The sequence below is a fragment of the Callorhinus ursinus genome, unplaced genomic scaffold (genome assembly GCF_003265705.2).
Source record: "Callorhinus ursinus isolate GAN/ISIS: 27379988/994484 unplaced genomic scaffold, GSC_fseal_2.0 scaffold6, whole genome shotgun sequence".
NCBI classification, from domain to species: Eukaryota; Metazoa; Chordata; class Mammalia; order Carnivora; family Otariidae; genus Callorhinus; species Callorhinus ursinus.
The window spans coordinates 6,747,900-6,768,845 of NW_027397068.1; the positions used below are offsets into that span (position 1 = coordinate 6,747,900).

Sequence of the window (20,946 nt, forward strand, 5' to 3'; positions counted from 1 at the left end):
AAGTCACAGATAAAGGATTTTGCAGCAGGAAAGAAGGGATCTGGCTCTTTGCACAGTGGTACCAGGTCTGAACTGCCTATTCCTGCCTTCTTGTTACATGAAAAAGAGAAACTCTGAGTAAGCCCCAGCACCTGGCTTCTTTTTCATCCTAAGGTTTATTCCAAGTGCATTCTCTAGACTTTCTGAACACTAATCTGTCTCTCAGAGTCCGCTTGTTGGAGAACCCAACCTGTGACAAGTAACAACAATCCCAAAGGAATTAAAATTCTTCTGAATAAAACTAAAATTGCTCTGGGGGAATTTTACAATAAAAAGAGATTTAAAAAATCATAAGTCTAATGAAAAAAAAGTAACTTAGTATGAAAAAGGACAGTCAAGGTTTATCATTGTACTTTAATATAAATTCTACTGTTTTATTTTTATTTTGGTAGTCACAAATACCATAAAATTTTGAAACAGGAAAAAATACTCATAAAGGTATTGTTGGTTTCCTCTATCAACCTCTCAATCACGCCCCTCGTTTCTTTTCCACCCACTGTGACATTACTTCTGTCTTCATTCTTAGTAATTTCAATATACTCACAGTGATCCTTTCAACCCTTGGCTCTTGGGTCCTTATACTTAACCTCTCCACCTCAGCTACTTACTTCCATTGGTATACTCTAGGCCGTTTCTCTACTAGTAACACAATCACTTCTAATCTCAGTCTTAGGCATTTCTTCTCTATCAATCCTAGCTCCCACTTCATGCCCTCTGGTATTTGGATTCCATCAATCCTTTAACCCCAACAGTACTCATAGACGGTCGATCCTACCTGTTTCATACTGTATGACACCACTTGATGTCCTTTCTTCCTTACTCAATTTGAAGTCCACCTACACCATTAGCTCTCTTCTTGCTCCTCTCAGTTCATTGCACTCATTTGGCAAATACCACTCTTCTTGGTAAATCCAACTATACAACTACCCAACACCTGCAATCATGTAGCAAAATGTGGACATGCACAAACACACACACACACACACACACACAAATACGTTGCCTGGTATCAATTTAAATCCATAATCACTAACTTAAAGAAGACTCTGCTGCGGGCAATCTAGTCCTCCAGGATGGCTATTTCATCTCTTCTCTTCTCTCCTCTAACACTCCTACCCCATCCTCAATGCCAGCTAATGATACTATGTTTTATTTCTCAGAGAAAATGGAAGCAATCAGAAGAAATCATCCACATTCTTTCACCACGTCTACCCACCCACCGTATCTGTGTCACGTCCTCCCCTTTCCCATCTGCTTGCACAGATGAATTGTCCACGCCTCTATCTGGAGCCAATCCTTTCAATGAACTCTAGATTCCATTACAGTTCCTCTACTCAAGGACACTGCTCTAGCAATTCTTCCCCTCTCACCACCATGAATCTACTCAAATCTTTCCAAAATGCATAAACATACTATTAGGCATACTATTATTCCTACCGTTAAAAATAAAAGCAAAACAAAAAGCTGTCCTTGACTCTACTTCCCATGCCAGCTACTACCCCATTTTTTTCTGCCTTTTACACTCTTTCCTCCTGGTCCATAAAGCATCCAGTTCCCTCCTATTCTCATTTGGCCCGCCTTTAACAGCCACATAACCATGGGAACTGTCCAGTTTACTGATGACCTCCTCCATGCTAAACCCAAAGGTCAGTTCCCAGTTTCCACTTTCCTTTCTCTTTCAGCAGCAACTGACAAATAAATCAATTCTCCTTTCTTTACTTGGCTTTCAGGATCCCACATATTCAGGTTTCTTCCAACCTTACTCTCTTCTCTTTGCAGGTTACTCCTCTTCTCCCTGACATCCTAAGGTTAGCATGCCCACAGCTCAGGCCTCGGTCTGCTTTTCTTCTATGGCAATGCTCACTCTCTTTGTCAGTCTCATGGTTTAAAAACCATCTATATTAGTTTTTTTCTTTTTTTAAGATTTTATTTATTTATTTCCAGAGAGAGAGAGAGAGAGAGAGAGAGAGCACAAGCAGGGGGGAATAGCAGGCAGAGGGAGAAGAAGGCTCCCTGCTGAGCAAGGAGCCCAACATGGGACTCGATCCCAGGACCCTGGGATTATGACCTGAGCAGAAGGCAGACACTTAACCAACTGAGCCACCCAGGTGTCGCCCATCTATATTAGTTTTCACAGTAACTCCTAAATCATATCTGCAGTCTACACCTCCCTCTTGAACTCTAGAATTTCTATCTAATTAGTTCCTTGTTGTTTCCACTTGCATGTAGAACAGTCATTTCAAAAACAAGAGAAAATAAGGCAATACAAAAGACTTTGTAGGGGAAGGAATTAGAGGTTCACAGGTTAAGAACAAGATGAAAGGATGCTTGCATTAATCCTACAGAATTATATTCCTGTCTCTACAGAATAACTACCTCCTGCTGGTATTCTCCTCTACTCTGACATAAATCAACCTTGGCCTTCCTTTTCATCTTAGATGCACAGGTTGCTGCAGCAAATACACACAACACAAAGGCAGGAGAGAGTCTTTAATGCCTAAAGAATTTAAAATAGAGTTAAAGTGGTCCTGGACTTAATATCTATTGTCTTAGGCAAAAGCAAGGAAAGACATTTCAAGCTAGAAATGAATTTTCCAGTGAGGACAGTTCTCTTCATGACAACTATCACCATATAACAATGATCAAATTGGTCACCTATTAAATTTAATCACAAAGGGAAGGACAAAATGCTTCTGGCTCCAGAGCTCTCCCTTCCTCACTGGAATTTAATGGCAGTAGAAATGTTGGTTTGATCTGAACATTTCTATTCTTTTAATAGCTGCATGGGCTCCTAAGTTGAAAATTATCCTTTCCTACTGTCACTATAAATGACTGCATTAGGAAATAACAGAGGCACTGCGATATATAAAAATACGCATTATGTGCTATATAAAACATCCAGCCTGGCTCAGTCTATACTGAACCAATATCCAAATAGTCTCTATAATCAACCTTCATTTGTAGGTTGCCATTTGCATTCTGAATTTGTAGTTCTTCTCTGGTAAACACTGGATATTCCAAAGTCAACCAGATGAGGATGGGTTTGACTCTCCTACTCACTTCCCATACTTTAGGAGTGTCATTCAGGAAAGCCTAGAGACAATGACCAAAATCCTCCTGTAAACTGAATCTTTCAGAATGGAATATCCTATCTTAAGATGAATTCTTTCCTATGAAAATAAAAGTTCACAGAAGGAGATAAAGAAATAGGGAAAGCAGAGAACAAGGAAAGTGAAATAATATACTATATGCACAGAACTCTATTACAAAAAGAGCACATAATTACCTTTTTTCCTAGCTTGATTTGAAGTGGGAATGGATCTCAAGTTTTTGCTTTTCATAATGTCCTTTGAAGTTTTCTTTTCAAGAGTAGGAAAAGTCTTGAATGGTGAACTGGATTTGCCATAGCCTGAGCTCCTAACTGATGCATATAATCCACTCTGGGGTTTTCTTTGAAGTAATGGAGGTGCACTTTTGGCCTTCTTGCATGGTACCTGTTTACCAGTTACAGCCCCTTCTTCTCCAGAACCGAGTTGTTTAAAAGTCTGCACACAAGTAGCAACTTTTTAGGACTTAAATAAACTTCAACTACAGTTGTAAATGAAGATTTAACAGATCACAAAACCACAGTGATTACTAAATGATAGTTTGTATTATTATATTATATACATATAATATTACATACATTATATATATATAATATATATTATTATATTATAAGGCAAACCACTACACATTGAAGTTCTTAAAGTCTAACTCATCAGAATTTTAGTATTTTGAAGCACATCTTCACAGTCAGGAGTAAAACAAAGCAAAATAAGAGAACAAAATAAGCTTGCCAGAAAACAAGATGTGTAATTACTAGAATTAATATAGAAGAGAAGAGGAAAGAATATGTTTTCAGATGACATAAAATTTTATCTTTTTTTCTCCAGAAGTCTCAAGATAAAAATGTATTAATACCCTGTCTTATTCCACAAAAAACTGGAGACAGTTTATGGTAAACACGTAACTGTAAAATAAAACCAGAATATTGAGATCAAGGAAACTATAAATCAGAATAGATCAAGAACAGAAGAAAAAGGAACAGTGAAATATAACTTTCTCAAAAGCTGCTAATAGCATTTATATAAAATGCCAACTTACCTGCTTTTGTAGAACACATACTGGAAAGATTTAAAAAGCACTAGAATGATGAATAAACTTTAGTTTCTTGTGCTACTCAAATCCTGGACTATGCTTATTAAAAACAAATGAAGAATGTAAAGAATGGCTTCCAAAAGAAAGCTAATGCTATGGTGGTATTTTAAAATTTGGGGACTATGGGATGTTGTAATAAATACTGCTCACAAATATCCAGGATCTATGTGGAGGTTAGTATGCAATCAATCCCACTAGCTTAAGAAGTACCTACTTATCAATAGTATTTATATAACTTCATTTATCAATATTTCAAATCAACTTAGATTATAAACACTTACTTTATTTATTTTGTCACCCTGAGGCAATGACGAAGGACCAACAGATAGTTTTTTCCTCAAAATATCAAGGTACATTTTATCTATATGTTCTTCTGTATTATTTACTCCTGGACAGCCATTTTCTATACCTTTATTTGTTGTCTTTTGTAAAACCACATTCTCTTCATTTCTGTCAAAAAATTCGTTCACATTTCGTGGCTCTTGAGATATAATATTTGGGTTTGTCTTAAGGGATAAAGGGCTAACAAATTCAGTTTCTTTTCTATCAGCCAGTTTCTTATAGCTATAAAACAAAACAGAGAATGAACCCTAAGTGACTCCTCAAATATCAATTATATATACATATACCATACATATCACATATATTTACACACACAAAATATAAGAAATATTTATATTTTATTATGTATATTATTATTTATATATAATATTTGTAACTACTCAAATTAGGATATTAATGTCAAACATATTATCTGTAATTCTGGTTAGCAGAGTATACTCATATAGTGTCCCATAACTCTTTTAAATTTCAGATAATTTAATGCAGTATAAACTGGATGACTCTGAGACCTACTTCAAAGGAAAGACAAACCAAGCAAGACTGAGACTGTTTTTGTGTAAGAAAAAATAAAAATTGAATTTCTAATGAACTCTGTAATTAATCTTTTATCCATAATATCATGTCAGCATGCATTTGAGGCATGAAAAACATTTTACACATTTTTAGAAGAAACTAAAGAATAATTTATGTCAATGAGAAATAGAGTATAAATATTAAAAAGCATAAATTTCATCACAGATAGGAAAAATTTTAAAGTAAAACAGGAAAATCACTAGTATCTTGAAATAAAATTATGTCTGTGGTTTAAAACACTTAAATACAATGTAATATTTCAGACCATTCAATTTTTTTTTTTTTAGAGATCTTATTTATTTGACAGATAGAGACACAGCGAGAGAGGGAACACAAGCAGGGGGAGTGGCAGAGGGAGAACAGGCTTCCCGCGGAGCAGGGAGCCCAATGCAGGGCTCGATCCCAGGACCCTGGGATCATGACCTGAGCCGAAGGCAGACGCTTAACGACTGAGCCACCCAGGCACCCCTCAATTTTTAAAATAGAGAAAATATCCCTTAAGGAAATGTTCTACATGTGGTTAAATATCAGTATAGCATAGGGGCTCCAAAAATATGGATAGTGTTATTTTCAAACTGAGTAATCATGGTCTATTAGGTCATTTAATTTTGTAATTTATAAAATAAGATGTCATTTATAAAATAAAGTTTAAGAGGCTACTATTTTCTTGTAAGATAGACCGGCTTCTCAGTAATTGTTAGGCCTTTCTAAAGTAGTTGGAATCATCAGAAAATATAATAGTTCTTTCCTTCTTCAGGTAGCAGAATCTGGCTAGAAGCTCATCAAAACTGTCTCCTGTTCTTTCTGCATACTAACTAAACTACATTTCCTCGCCTCCCTGAATCTAGTTGGGGCCAATTACTAACTAGTTCTTGCCTTTAGAATGTGAGTGCTACGGTGACAAGAACCTAAGATACGTGTCACTGGCTCAGTGGCTGGGTTTTGGGTGGCAAGGAAAATGATACTAGAAGCTGGAGAATGGCAACCTATGTTTTACAGTGACAAAACATTTGCGAAACAATCACCTACAATGGTTTATAAGGTAGATCACATGGCTACTGAGTCTGGGTGCTAAGAAAAATGGCAGGAGAGTTTCTAAGTGCTAGCTACTATTGACTACTTTTGACAAGATACTAAAAGAAAGATATGAGCTCAGGATAAAAAAGGGCCAGTTTATAAGAAGAAATCAAAGAAAACAGAGAGAGTCTAGAAACTCAGTGCCTCTAAGGTTTACTCTCTGTGAACCTAACAGTAGGATTCAGCATTGAAAAATGCTATGAAAAAGCAGGATTTCATGAGACTTCTAAGTTGAAAAGAGTGACTCAGTCCTTTGACAAAGATCATACTAAAGGAGTCCTCTTCACACTTAAGGTTATTGTTCTCAATAATATACAGATAGCTGCAACTGAATTGAGAGGAAAAAAAGAAAGAAAGAGGGACAAGCAAAGCAAATACTTAAAGCAGATTTAAAACCTCTGACTAGCAAACTGACTTTAAGTGTAGTTACTGGCACATGGGACTCACTGGAAACTAATAGATCAGAAGCCTACTAAACTTTTTGAAGGAACTGTAATGACAAAGAAACTACAACCATATTTATAAAACAAACAATAACAGCCAAAGACTTATTTGGGAGCCTTAAAACCACCTGCAGGCAGGAAGTGGACTAAGAAAGGAATGCATCCTCCAGGACGGGCACAGCCTCCCCACAAAACCCACTTCAGTTGTGGCAAGAGTGTACATATTGTTATAAGGCCTTTCCCGTGGATTTCAAGGTTGCATTATTTGCTGTATTTTCCTCATATTTTTCCCATCTTAATGGGAGTATTTGTTGCAGTTTCACTATCATATACTGGATGGGGGTGAGGAAGTAGAGAACTTGTGTTTTTAATTCATTGATTAGTAGACAGTGAGGAGCTACATTCAAACCTGTTGGAGAAGACTGTGCTTCACCTGGAAATCCTGGTCTTTTAGATGGACACAGTTCTGAATGGGACTTTGGGCTGTCTGCTTTGGGGATGGGATAGTGGGTCTGTGTATGAAGAAGAATAAAATGAATTATTTGGTTATTAGAAGGGTAGATTCTGGTAGAGACTAACTAGATGCCTATCAAACTCATTTAACTATTCTTTCTGAGCATATAAGCAAATCCTATTTCCCAGCCTCTTAGACCTTGTTAGCTAGATGTGATAGTTCTTACCAACAGAATGTGAATTGAAGTGATGTAATACTTCTGTGTTGAGGCAGTTAAAAGGAATTGTGCCAAATTACCTTTTTTCTTTCTTTATCAACTAGCTGGATGAGGCTGTGACAACCTTAAAACCATGTGTTGATGACAAAGTAGCCCGGGTCCCTAAATGACTACGTGGAATACAGTCCCATCCCAACCCCACTGACACACATGGGATTATGATGTGAACAAAAAATAAATTTTTGATGATGTTTAGCTACTAAAATTTTAATAATCCTAGTAGCCAGGATTATTTACTCTTCAGTTTACTGAAGAGTTTTCAGATATGTATACTAAAGTTTATACTATTGACATTTCCATAATGATTGTTCCGCCTTTAATGTAAGTATACTTGTTTTTAGACCTTAAACAAATGAAAAAAATCTCTACTTAGAAATTACACATTAGTAAAATGATTCCACCTATGCCAACAAAGACACAAAAATACGTAAGCACATATCTTCATTAATACTAACATAGCCCCAAACATCAATAAGTGAGAATAATCTGCCCTTGAAAACATACTAACTAGTGCTGCAGATTAGTGGAAGAATACTAGACTTAGCAAGGAAGTAGACTGGCTTCATTGCCTCGTTTTCTCTCAGATGGAACAAATGTAGAAACAGGATGAGAAATCACTGCAAGTGGACTTACATGATGAGGATGTAGTATAAGGAGGGACTCAAACTGTGTCTGCTGAAAACACAAATGAACAAATGAATACATGGAGGGAATGACAGGCTTCTCACAGAAATATTTCAAGGAGATCAAAGATCTGACAGTGTAAGTGTTTAAGCACATGGACTTCTTGTGTTTCCTGGTTATAACCATATCATCTTGAGCAATTTCTTACACTTCTTTTTTTGGGGGGAGGAGTGGGAAGAAGCAGAGGGAGAGGGAGAGAGAGAATCTCAAGCAGACTCCATGCCCAGCGTGGAGCCCAACGCGGGGCTCGATCTTACAACCCTGACATCATGACCTGAGTCAAAATCAAGAGTGGGACGCTAAACCGACTGAGCCACCCAAGCCCCCCTATTTAACTTCTTTAAGCCTCAGTTTTCTTATCTATGAAACGGAGATGATAATAAAATATACCACACAAAATGGCTATAAGATTAAGTGAAATCTAATATGTAAAGAACTCTGCACAGTACCTGGCCCACAGTAAGCATGTGATAAAAATGTTAGCTGTCATCACCACCACCACCACCATCTCCATCACCATCATCTGGTTCTTGTGAGAGCTCCACCATTAAACTGGTTTACCTCAGTTTCATCACTTGAATGATGCAGATAAAGATGCCTGCCCTATTTGTTATGATGGATGTGACACAAACGCAAAGTTACTGTGATGTGCTACTCTGTGGGCTGGAGAATGACAGCGAGGTCCCACGAGCTTCCACGAGCTTCCATTAAAATGTACTGAAGCCCGCTGCTCTTGTGACCAAAACACTTACCCTGTAAAAGGATGGCTGGTCTGTGACTAAGTGCAAAACTAAGTGGTTTATAAAGAAGCAAGTCTACAATGCATAGAGAATAAAATTCATGGTCCCTCTCACTGTTCAAATCAACTGCCCTGAGCTATTTAAAGCTGAAAGGAATTTAGTTTTCAGGAAAAAGCCGTCAGACTACTTAAAAAAAGTCAGCATTTTTTTTTTAGTGGCATCTATTTAAAAAATATATATTTTTTTTATTTTAGCACTAGAAGAATTTTGATAAACTGAGTAAGAAGTACTAATAAGAAGAGAGCAGTGACTCACAGGTAGACTCATATAAGCTATCCGTTAATCATTTACTAGGAATGAGTATGTAAAAGAAATGACTAAAAGTTTCCAGTAACAAAACAATAAACAAACAAACAACCTGCACAATTCATTCCAAAAACCCTCATACCTGACAGGTTGTACATCAAAACCACTGACACCAAAGGAATCTATTCTGATAGGTTTCATCAGCTCCTCTACCGTGGGCAGATCTAAGAGGAAAAAAAGTTAAAATAGCAACCCAAAAAATCATGTGAATTGCTTAATTTAAAGTCTAATCCCACTAAGATTACATTTTTTCTGACTGACAGAGTTCACAAAATGGCATATACAATAAACCCAGTTTCCCACTATAAACTTACTTGTACCAAGAAAATCTCCTGATTTATATATGAATATATATATATATTTTAATGTATCTAACTATACAATATCAAAAATATGTGCATGGCTATGTCCATACATGCACACACATTTGTTAAATATATTTCAGATGATTCCAAAATACTGTTCTCTATTTAAAAAATAACTTTAGTATAGAAAAGCATAAAATAAAGTGAAAACACTTAGGTGATTTCCTAATTTGGCCAAGGCATACTGAAGGAGGAATTGAAATTTTATCCCATGTTCAGCTCTAACTTTATAGTTAAACCACTGATTCCCAAATTCCATTTTAACAAACCCTTTAAGTGAAATTCAGAGACTGAGAAACAATCACTACAGCAACCTGCACTGGAATTATACCACACTAGAGACTGTGTGGAGAGGGTCTCGAGTTAACTTTTACCAGATTCTGTAGTAGAGATGTTTTTAGAGGACTCTTCATTTTCTTGAGGATAATCTTTCACTGAGCTCTTGATATTTTCCATTGCATTACTCTCAGTTCTTTGCTCGTCTGCATCTCCCAAAGAATGGGCTATCTGACAATAAGCCTGATGGAGAGCTTCAATGTCACTATTGCTTTGTCCATAAGAAACACCTGTTGGAATAAATGTCATCTCCAGTATAATCACACAAATACATGAAAGACAAAAAACACCAGTATCATCCCTTAATGTGTTCGGAATGGTGAATGAGGCTGGTGGGACAACAACAACATTACAGAGTTAAGTACAACCCTTGCTAATATGGAGCTATAGCCTAACAGTACAAAATCAGAGCAGGCTCAATAACTCTTTAGCAAGTTGAGATGTGTCCTGACGCAGGAACTGTAAATAAACTCTGACTCCACTAGTTATTGCCTTCTCTTCTTACTATCCTTAATCAACCCCATTACACTGGATAAAGCTATTCCCAAATTTCCTAAGCTGACAAAATCTTTCAAGGATTCTGTCTCCCTTACCACTACCACTCTCACTCTTGCATTCTCTGCTTCCCAGTGCCACCAAGTATCTTGTAGTCTGCATTTCTTCAACTGAAATTCACTCCCCTAACTTTGCGATCCAGTATGTGTTCCAATATCCTGCATACACTGCCATAATCAAAAGCAATTTTCTAATAGTCAAATCTAGCCATCTTTAATTCTCTCCAAACCTGTGAGACATCTGACACTGCCCTCTTCCTGGGACCTGTTTCTTCTGTATGGCCTCTTCTTGTTCTTCCCACCGTGATGGCCACCTCTCCATTCTTTTGTGGATATTTCACAATATTTCGAAATATTTAATATTTTGAAAACCTTACCATCCTTTATGGTAAATGGCTCATCTCACAGTTCCATCTTCAGTCCTCTTTTTTAAACCTCTCATTTATTTATTTATTTTTGAGCCGCACCTGAATTAATTATATTCCCCAACAAAACTTGTTCTACTACAAGCATCTTAGCTAATGGCATCACTATTCACCCAGTCATCCAAAACAGAAAACCTGATGTCATCATTCACTCTTCCTTCCCTATTAATCTCCTCCTTCTCCCACCAATTAATAAATAAATTCTGGAAAAAAGAATTTGAAGAAGACTCTAATGATAATAATGATTTAAAAATTTTTAAGTATTTTTCTTACTCATTTTGTACCTTTCATTACTAACACTGGAATTTTTAAAATTAGAGAAAAGAATAAAAGAGTCATAGAAGAGTGGGGGGAAAAGGAGAGAAATAAGGTAAGTAGTCTCCTCTTCTGTTAATACCCATGATTAATTAATTAATGCTTAAGAATAAAATTGTAGATATAGCCTCATCAGTAAAGGGCTGACTTCTCTGCCTTTTACATGAAAAAGACAGGATTCTATGTAGTTATTTAATATATTATTACAAGTCAAAAGCTCCCTAATTTTTCTACTTTAGGGAGTTGAGAAGCGTCAAATCCTACATTGCAGAGGCAAGATCTGGTTGTGAAGCAATACTGTCATCATGCAGCATAGCACAAAATGGTACCTACCCAGGAGACAAATGAAAATAAGCAAAAGGCTAAATCTGACCTTCCAACCTTTCTAATACAATAAAGCACAAAGAATTTCAAAAGTGATACCTTTTTAAAAAGATGATCTTTGACAATGTATCACCTAAACTGAGGTTGCTTAATACTTAAAGAAACATTTTGTAAAAAAAACAAAAAACAAAAAAACAAAACAAACCACAAAACAACCATCTGATTTTTCAGTTCTTAAACCAAGTTCAGATGCTGATTTGAAGCTTATCAGGTGTATTTTTGAAATAGTAGGTAAACTCAATGCCCCACAGCCAATAAGTATTTATACTGTATGCCTTCAAGTTTTTTATTATAATTTCTACCATTAAACAGAGGATTGCTATAAATAAGTGATAAGAACCATATAGTGCTACTGCTTATTGAATCTTAACAATATACTAGGCATTATACATTATCTGAGTTGACCAACACAAGGCCTCATTTTAAAAGATGAAGAAACAGGCTTAGAGGCATTAGTTGTCCAGTGTCACACAGCTGATAACTGGCAAAGCTGGGACTATGAGTCCAAGGCTATATATGACAATAAGATCATACTTACTATCTTCCAGTAATAACAATCAAATTATTTCAGAGTCAAGAGCATTTAAGAAATAAGACCAGAACACTACAGCTTTATATAACTGCTTGAATCATCTTAGTAAGAGTTTTTTCATTCAGTAATACATTTTTTTTCTTATCACCTACAGCAGTGGTTTTCATACCATGTTTTACAAAATCATAGTTTCTCGGAGAAAATCATAGGTTCTACAGATGTTTGACTGAAATTTCATCTTAAATCGTGCTTTAAAACATAAAAATAGAAATTAATCTGCACACTCAACTGTGCCATTTAGGCAAATGTAATATTTTGAAAACCATCAGAGTGATAACTTTTGTTTCCTTTGTTTTCATGCACATCTTAGAATGCAGCTCCTCTGACTATCCTGTATGTATATGCATTTCCTATAATGTATCACTGATTAGAAAAGCTGTTAACTCTATATTGGTCTTTTATAAGAATTTGTGTTGGCTGACAACTGTGCATGAAGGGTGACTACCATAGCACACACACACGACATGTACTTGAACAGCAGTAACACTGAGGAACATGTGCTCAGCACATGCTTTCATTACGGTGAATATTCAACTGGGTAATAACAAGTAAATGAATAACATGACTCAATAACAAGTAAATGAATAACATGACAGAATGGGAAAATTCTGTTGTAATTTTTTTACCCTCATAATTATGTTTTTAAATGGAAGTGGATGAAACAAGACAGTGGTGACTTTTGGAACAGCAGTGACTAGAAATAAGATCTTGAGTGGACTTTGTGGTTTTGGTCATGCTTTGTTTTTTGATCTGGTTGCTGGTTACATGGGTGTGTTCAGTATATGAAAATTCATCAGGTTGCACTATTATATACATGAACTTTCTGTGGGTACACTATACTTCAATAAAAATGTAAGAAAAAATAAAAAATAAAATAAAAATAAAATATAAGCAGATGTTTAGAGTTGGTTAGTGATTTATCATTTCTATTGTTCTTTTGTTCCAAATGTTGGAATTGGTTTAATTGACCACACCAGTCAATTGAGACCTGCAAAGCAAGCTGATTAAAAATTTCTCAGCTGCCACTATTTATGTAGTAAACCAAGAATATCTTAATATTATACAACAAAAATAAAATATACAAACATACCACAGGTCTGACGATGATATAAGAATATAACAAATGTCTAAAACTTCTGATTTTAAAAATTTCAAAAGACCCTTATTGTTCTCACCAACTTTATAAGTAAATGTAATAAATGTAAATGTTTATATTTATACTGATAAAATACACAGAGAGTACTACATGAGATTTCATTTGGAGGTAAGGATTCCACTGCCTTAATAGTTTGAAAAGGCATTGTCTTAAAGATCTTTATATAACTTTTTGAAAAGTCTAGATGGTCCAAGGCATTTTGGAATTTTGGAATGTGATTTAGCCTTCTCCTACAAGAGGGAACAATAGAAAAGCAAAGTGAGACTGAAATCTCATTTCTCCTACATGTTCCAAATTTAACAAAATACTCTGGAGGGGCAGAGAAAATTAATTAATATTCACTATAGTGCTATTCTTTGTATCAACAGCATTCATTCATTAACAAGTCTTTATTAAACATACACTTTACTTGGCCTACTAGCATTAAGTGTCACCATTGGCAAGTTCAGATTATTTAAGTTGTCAATAATGGTAAAAATGTGGGATTAACATTTTATTGTTGGGGTGCCTGGGTGGCTCAGTCGGTTAAGCATCTGACGCTTGATTTCAGCTTATGTCACGATCTCAGGGTCATGAGTTTAAGCCCCACACTGAGCTCCGCGCTGGGCACAGAGGCTGCTTAAGATTCTCTCCCTCTCCCTCAGCAACCCACCAAAATTTTTTAATTGTTGATATAGTTATTATATATGTTATTATATATTATATTTATTTCTCTAGAAATAAAGTCAACTAGTCTTAAACTATTACATATTTAGAGAATAGCCAGTTTTCTACCTTTACCTGTTCCTGTCATTTCATTATCAGCCATTTCTGGCAGGGCCTCTGGCTTAGCTGCTCTATCCTGTTCATCAAGGTTGACCTCTGCAACAGAGTCTAAGGAATCAAGCAGCACCACTAGAACAATATAAAAAAAAATTAGAGGAATATAGAGAAATTTGTATGGTTCCTTCAATGTAATATTTTCAATCACATATAAGCTGTATAAAAACAAAGATAAATATTTCCATATAAAGAGCATATAACCATATATATGTAATAAGCATGATTACATTAACATGCATAACTATGCTTATATACAGGTATAATGTACATTTACATGTGGAATGCAAAGGGCCTGTGAAAAAGAACAAAAAAGAAATATTCTTCCACCCTCAACTTAACTGAGGCATAGTTGACAATTAAAAATTGTATATATTTAAGGTGTACAATTTGATGTTTTCATATGTGTACACACTGCGAAATACTGACCACAATGAAGCTAATTAACATATCCATTACCCTATCTTTTGGTTTTGTGTATGTGTGTGGTGAGAACACACATTTCCCCCTCTTATCAAATTTCAATAGCAATAATATTAACTATAACCGTATTGTTATACATTAGATCTCTAGAACTTAATTATCCTGTATAACTGAAACTTTGTACTCCTTAACTAACATCGTCCCCAATCCCCCTCCCCTAGTCCCTGGTAACCATCATTCTACTCTCTTGTTTCTACAAGGTTAACATTTTTAGATTTCACATGTAAGTGAGGTCACGCATGGGTGAACAAGACTAATACTATCTTGGACATATCTGCCGTACCTGTTCTATGACCTGAAACCTTCTTGAGCACAGCTGCCATCCAACATTCTTTCCTTCTCCTTTACCACATCCTTAAGTACACCCTCAGGGCATAGAGTCCTCGATCTGCCCTGGAGATAGGACTATGACCCACACCTATTCTTAAACATTGTCCCGTTGGGTGGTCCCTCAGCATGTACTCCCAGCCTCTAGGGCTATACAGGCAGGTACGAAGGGAAGTGGGGTTATAGAGATCTACTCATCTTGTGGTGCACAAAACATGCTTCTGCCTGAAAATTCCCTTAATAAACCACTTCTTGTCAAGCTGGACTTGTTGGCCTTTTCCTTCAGCCTTAGGACTCCTTTGGCCTTTGAAGTTTGATTTGCATATACTTCCCTTTCACAGAAAAAGTCGTATCTGTCTTTCTGCATCTGGCTTATTTCACTTAGCATGATGTCCTTCACAGTGTAATATTACATGTACTACATTTTCTTTATCATTCATGTGTCGATGGCATTTAGGTTGTGTATGTATCTTGGCTATTGTCAATAACGCTGTGAAGACGGGAGTACAGATAACTCTTCAAAATATATATCCAGAAGTGGGATTACTAAACCATAAGGTAGTTCCATTTTAAATTCCTTTCGGTAACCTCCATATGGTTTTCCATAGTGGCTGCACCCATTTACATTCCATCAACAGTGTACAAAAGTTTCCTTCTCTCCATGTCCTCACCAACATGTTATTTTTTTGTCTTTTTGATAAACAGCCAATCTGACAGGTAGGAGGGGGATATCTCATTTGATTTGCATTTTCCTGATTTATGAAGCTAAGCATTACATGTGTTAGTATGTCTTCTTTTGAAAAATGTCTATTTAGGTCTTATGCTCAGTTTTAATTGGGTTATCAGGTCTTTTGCTATTGAGTCTCACATATATATTTTGGATATCAACTCCTTATCAGAAATATGGTTTACAAATATTTTCTACCATCTATAGGTTGCCTTTCCACCCTGTTGATTGTTTCCTTTGCTAGGCAGCATTTTTGTTTGAGGAACTCCCATTTGTCTATTTTTGCTTTTGTTGCCTGTGTTTTGGGGTCATATTTAAAAAATGCCAAGAGGCTTTTTTCCTATGTTTTCTTCTAGTTATTTTACAGTTTCAGGTTTTTATATTTAAGCCTCTGGTCCATCTTGAGTTGACTTTTGTATGTGGGGTGAGATAAAGGCCTAATTTCATCCCTCTACATATGAGTGTCTAGTTTTTTAATACCATATACAGGCATAACTGAGACACTGCAGGTTCAATTCCAGATTACTGAAATAAAGCAAATATTGCAATAAAGCCAGTCAGATTAATTTTTTTGGTTTCTCAGTGTATATAAATGTTATATTTACACCAAAGTGTAGTCTATTAGGTGTGCAATAGCATTACATCTATAATAGTGTCCATACCTCAGTTTAAAAATACTTTATTGCTAAAAAATACCAACCACCACCTGAGTTTTCAGCAGGTTGTAATCTTTTTGCTGGTGGAGTCTTGCCTCAATGTTGATTGCTGCTGACCGATCACAGTGGTGGTTGCTGAATGTGGGGGTGGCTGTAACACTTTCTTAAAGTAGGACAATAAAGTTTGCTACATCAATTGGCTCTTCCTTTCCCAAATGACTTCTCTGCAGCATACAGTGCTGCTTGATAGCATTGTACCCACAGAACTTCTTTCAAAATTGGAGTTGATCCTCTCAAACCCTGCTGCTTGCTTTATCAACTAAGCTTATGTAATATTCTAGATCCTCTGTTGTCATTTCAACAGCCTTCACAGCCTCTTCACCAGAAGATTCCATCTCAAGAAACCACCTTCATTGCTCATCCATGAGGCTCCTCATCCTTTCAATTTGACCATAAGGCTGCAGCAGTTCAATCCCATCTTCGGACTCCATTTCTAATTTTAGTTCTCTTGCTATTTCTACCACATCTGCAGTTACTTCCTCCACTAAAATCTTGAACCCCTCCAAGTCATTCATGAAGGTTGGAATCAACTTCTTCCAAACTCCTGTTCATGTTGATATTTTAACCTCTTCCTGTAAATCATGAATGTTCTTAATGACATCCAGAATGGTGAATCCTTTCCAGAAGGTTTCAATTTACTTTACCCAGATCCATCAGAGGAATCATTATCTTGCACAATGATAGCCATATGAAATGTATTTCTTAAATAGTAAGACCTGAAAGTCAAAATTACTCTGATCCATGGGCTGCAGAATGGATGCTGTGTTATGAAACATACACATGAAAACAACATGAATCTCAACATACATCTCTGTCAGAACTCTTGGATGATCAAGTGTATTATGATGGCCTATCTCAGTTTTCAACATGCCTTTCTCACTAAGCTTCATCATTTCTAACTTCTGATTTAAAGTGAAAGACATGTGACTCTTCCTTTTACTCTAACACTTAGAGTCACTATTGGGTTCTTAACTGGCCTAATTTCAATATTGTTGTGTCTTGGGTAATAGGGAGGCCTGAGGAGAGGGAGAGAGATGGGATAACAGCCGGTCAGGAGAGCAGTCAGAACACATCATTTATCAATTAAGTTTGCTGTCTTACACAGGCATGGTTCATGGTGCCCCAAAACAATTACAAGAGTAACATCAAAGATCACTAATCACAAATCACTATAACAAATAATGAAAAAGTTTGAAAAATCGCAAGAATTACCAAAATATAACACAGAGACATAAAGTGAGCAAATGCCGTTGGAAAAATGGCACTGATAGGCTTGCTCTATGCAGGGTGGCCACAAACTTTCAATTTGTAAAAAACTCACTATCTGTGAAGCACAACAAAGCAATGCACAATAAAACAAGGTATGCCTTATTAAGGAGACTATCCTTTCTTCATTGTATATTCTTGGCCCCCTTGTTGAAGATCAGTTGACCATAGATGTGTATATTTATTTCTAGGCTCTCTACTCTATAGTCTCAATGGTCTTATATGTTTGTTTTTATGCCAATACCATACTGTTCTGATTACTATAGCTTTGAAATATATTTCCAAATCAGGGAGGGTGATGCCTCCAAGCATTGCTCTTTCTCAAGCTTGCTTTGGCTATCTGGAGTCTTTTGTGGTTCCCTATAAATTTTAAAATGGAATGCCACTAGGATTTTGATAGGGATTACCTTTGTAGACTTGCAGATCACTTTAGGTAGTATGGACATCTTAACAGTATTAATTCTTCCAATTCACAAGCACAGGATGTCTTCCCATTTATCTGTGTCTTCTTCATCAATGTTTTCTAATTTTCACTGTAAAATTCTTTTACTCTGTAAATTACATTTTCTACTGTCAACTAACCATATTTTTTTTTGTTAGCTTTATTGAGGTATAACTGACAAATAAAACTTCAATATATTTCATGTGGACAACATGATGATTTATGTATACATTGTGAAGGGATTCCTATGACTGAGTTAATTAATGCATGTATCACCTCACTTTTTTTTTTTGGTGAAAACACTTAAATTCTACTCTCTTATCAAGTTTCAATTATATAATAGTTACAACTGTATTCACCATTTTATATAGATTCTCAGACTTTATCTTATAACTGAAAGTTTGAACTTTATTATTAACCTCTCTTGATTTTCCCCACCCCTCAGCCCCTGGCAACCATCATTCTACTCTGTTTCTGAGTTCAGCTTTTGTTTGCATGGTATCACTTATAGGTGGAATCTGTAAGAATCTTTGTCTTGCGGGCGCCTGGGTGGCTCAGTTGGTTGAGCGACTGCCTTCGGCTCAGGTCATGATCCTGGAGTCCCGGGATCGAGTCCCACATCGGGCTCCCTGCTTAGCGGGGAGTCTGCTTCTCCCTCGGACCCTCTTCCCTCTCGTGCTCTCTATCTCTCATTCTCTCTCTCTCAAATAAATAAATAAAATCTTTAAAAAAAAAAAAAAAAGAATCTTTGTCTTGCTATTTCACTTAGCCAAGTCCATGTATGTTGTTGCAAATGGCAAGATTTCCTTTATTTTAAGGCTGAATAATATTCCATTAGTATATATATATCACATTTTCATTCATCCATTGACAGACATTTAGGTTGTTTCCATACCTTGGCTATTATGAATAATGCTGTAATGAAAATGGGAATACAGACATCTCTCTGAGATAATGACTTTGTTTTCTTTGGATATACCTATCCAAAAGTGGCACTGCTGGACCATGTTAATAGTCCTATTTTTAATTTCTTGAGGAGTCTTCATACTGTTTCCCATAGTGGCTATACCAGTTTATATTTTCACCAACAACAAGAGTTCCCTTTACTCCACATCCTCACCAGCATCTTACCATTTTGATAATAGCCATCCTGGCAGGTGTGAGGTGTTATCTCACTGTGGTTGTTAATGGCATTTCCCTGATGATTACTGAAGTTAAGCATCTTTTTATGTGCCTATTGGTCATTTTTGGCTATTAAGTTGTATGAGTTCCTTGTATGTTTTGGATATTAATCCTGTAATAGTTATGTAATTTGCAAATATGTTCTCCCATTTCACAGAATGCTTTTTCATTTTGCTCATGGTGTCCCATGCTGTGCAGAAGCTTTTTAGTTTGATGCAATCCCACTTGTTTATTTTGGCTTTTGTTGTCTTTGCTTTTGGTGTGAAATCTAAAAAATTGTCACCAAGACCAGTGTAAAAGAGCTTACCCCATATGTTTTCTTCTATGGGTTTTATAGTCTTAGGTCTTATGTACAAGTGTTTAATCCTTTTTAGTTCAATTTTGTGTACGGGGTTAGATAGGAGTCCAGTTTCACCTTTTGCATGTGGCTATCCAGTTTTCCAAACACGATTTATTGAAGAAACTATTCCTTTCTTCACTGTGTGTTCTTTGTGCCATTATCCATAACTAAGTGGCCATATATGCATAGGTTTATTTCTGGACTCTCCATTGATCTGTCTTTTTAAAATGCCAATACCATACTATTTTGATTACTGTTCCACTGATCTATGTGGTTTTCTTTAATGCCAATACCATAATATTTTGATTATTGTAGCTTTGTAATATATTTGAAATCAGGAAGTGTGATGCCTCCAGCTTTGTTCTTTTTTCTCAAGACTGTTTTGGCTATTTAGGGTCTTTTGTGGTTCCATGTGAATTTTAGGATTGTTTTCTCTACTTCTGTGAAAAATACCTTTTGAATTTGATATGGATTGTAATGAAATCTGTAGACCACTTTAGGTAGTACAAACATTTTAACATTAATTCTTCCAATCAATCAGCACAGAATACCTTCTCACTTATTTTTGTGTTCTTCAATTTCTTTCATCAATATTTTATAGTTTTAAGTGTACATCTCTTTCACTTCCTTAATTTATTCTTAAATATTTTATTCTTTTTCATGTTATTGTAAATGGGATTGCTTGCTTTCTTGTGGTTTTCTTTTCTTGAGGTGTCTTTGGTTTTGGTGTCAGGGTTAATCATGGCCTCATAGAATGAGTTTGAAGAATTCCTCTTCTGTTTTTTGGAAGATTTTAAGAAGGATGAATTCCATCTTTGAACATTTGGTAGACTTTACCATACTGCCATCTGGTCCTAGTCTTTTGAAAAGGAAATATTCTTACATATGACAGGAATTATTCAAGACAGGCATAAGGTACATATTGCTGAGAAAAATCTGTAGATTTTAATTCATTAGAGATATTTAAAAACAAAGGAAGATAGTAACTTATTCAGAATTATTTAGATACAATTTGAAGAGGCCAATCTTTTCCCACCTAATACTTACCATTAGCCAGCATACCAATTTTCTCTTCTTCCTAAATTAAAAGAAAATAATATGATTTGAAATCAAAATTATGTAAAACGCCCACAATGCAAATAATAGCAAAATCTGAAAATCAGTGTTTTACTTCATTATAAAAAAGTCAAGAAATGTACTTTCGAAGTTTCTTTCATCACCCTCATTCACTAATAATTCTATAAGATTGAGAACATAGCTGTGAAAGAACTTCTAGAAGTTTCTTCAGAATTGTAGCAGCAATTACCAATCCCTTTAGGCCT

At 35.8% G+C, this 20,946-nt stretch overlaps 1 protein-coding gene across 4 annotated transcripts in view; it reads right to left on the minus strand.

Moving 5' to 3' along the window:
* The window catches only part of CEP162 (centrosomal protein 162), a 98,906-nt gene that overhangs the window by 49,895 nt on the left and 28,065 nt on the right, over positions 1-20,946 (minus strand). For all 4 annotated transcript variants that reach the window (XM_073893582.1, XM_025862078.2, XM_073893581.1 and 1 more), the window contains 6 exons: positions 20,672-20,702; positions 14,103-14,216; positions 9,935-10,126; positions 9,278-9,359; positions 4,521-4,803; positions 3,326-3,584 (listed from right to left, as the gene is read on the minus strand). In XM_073893582.1, coding sequence (XP_073749683.1) covers positions 3,326-3,584; positions 4,521-4,803; positions 9,278-9,359; positions 9,935-10,126; positions 14,103-14,216; positions 20,672-20,702 — 961 coding nt within the window. The remainder of the gene's footprint in view (positions 1-3,325; positions 3,585-4,520; positions 4,804-9,277; positions 9,360-9,934; positions 10,127-14,102; positions 14,217-20,671; positions 20,703-20,946) is intronic.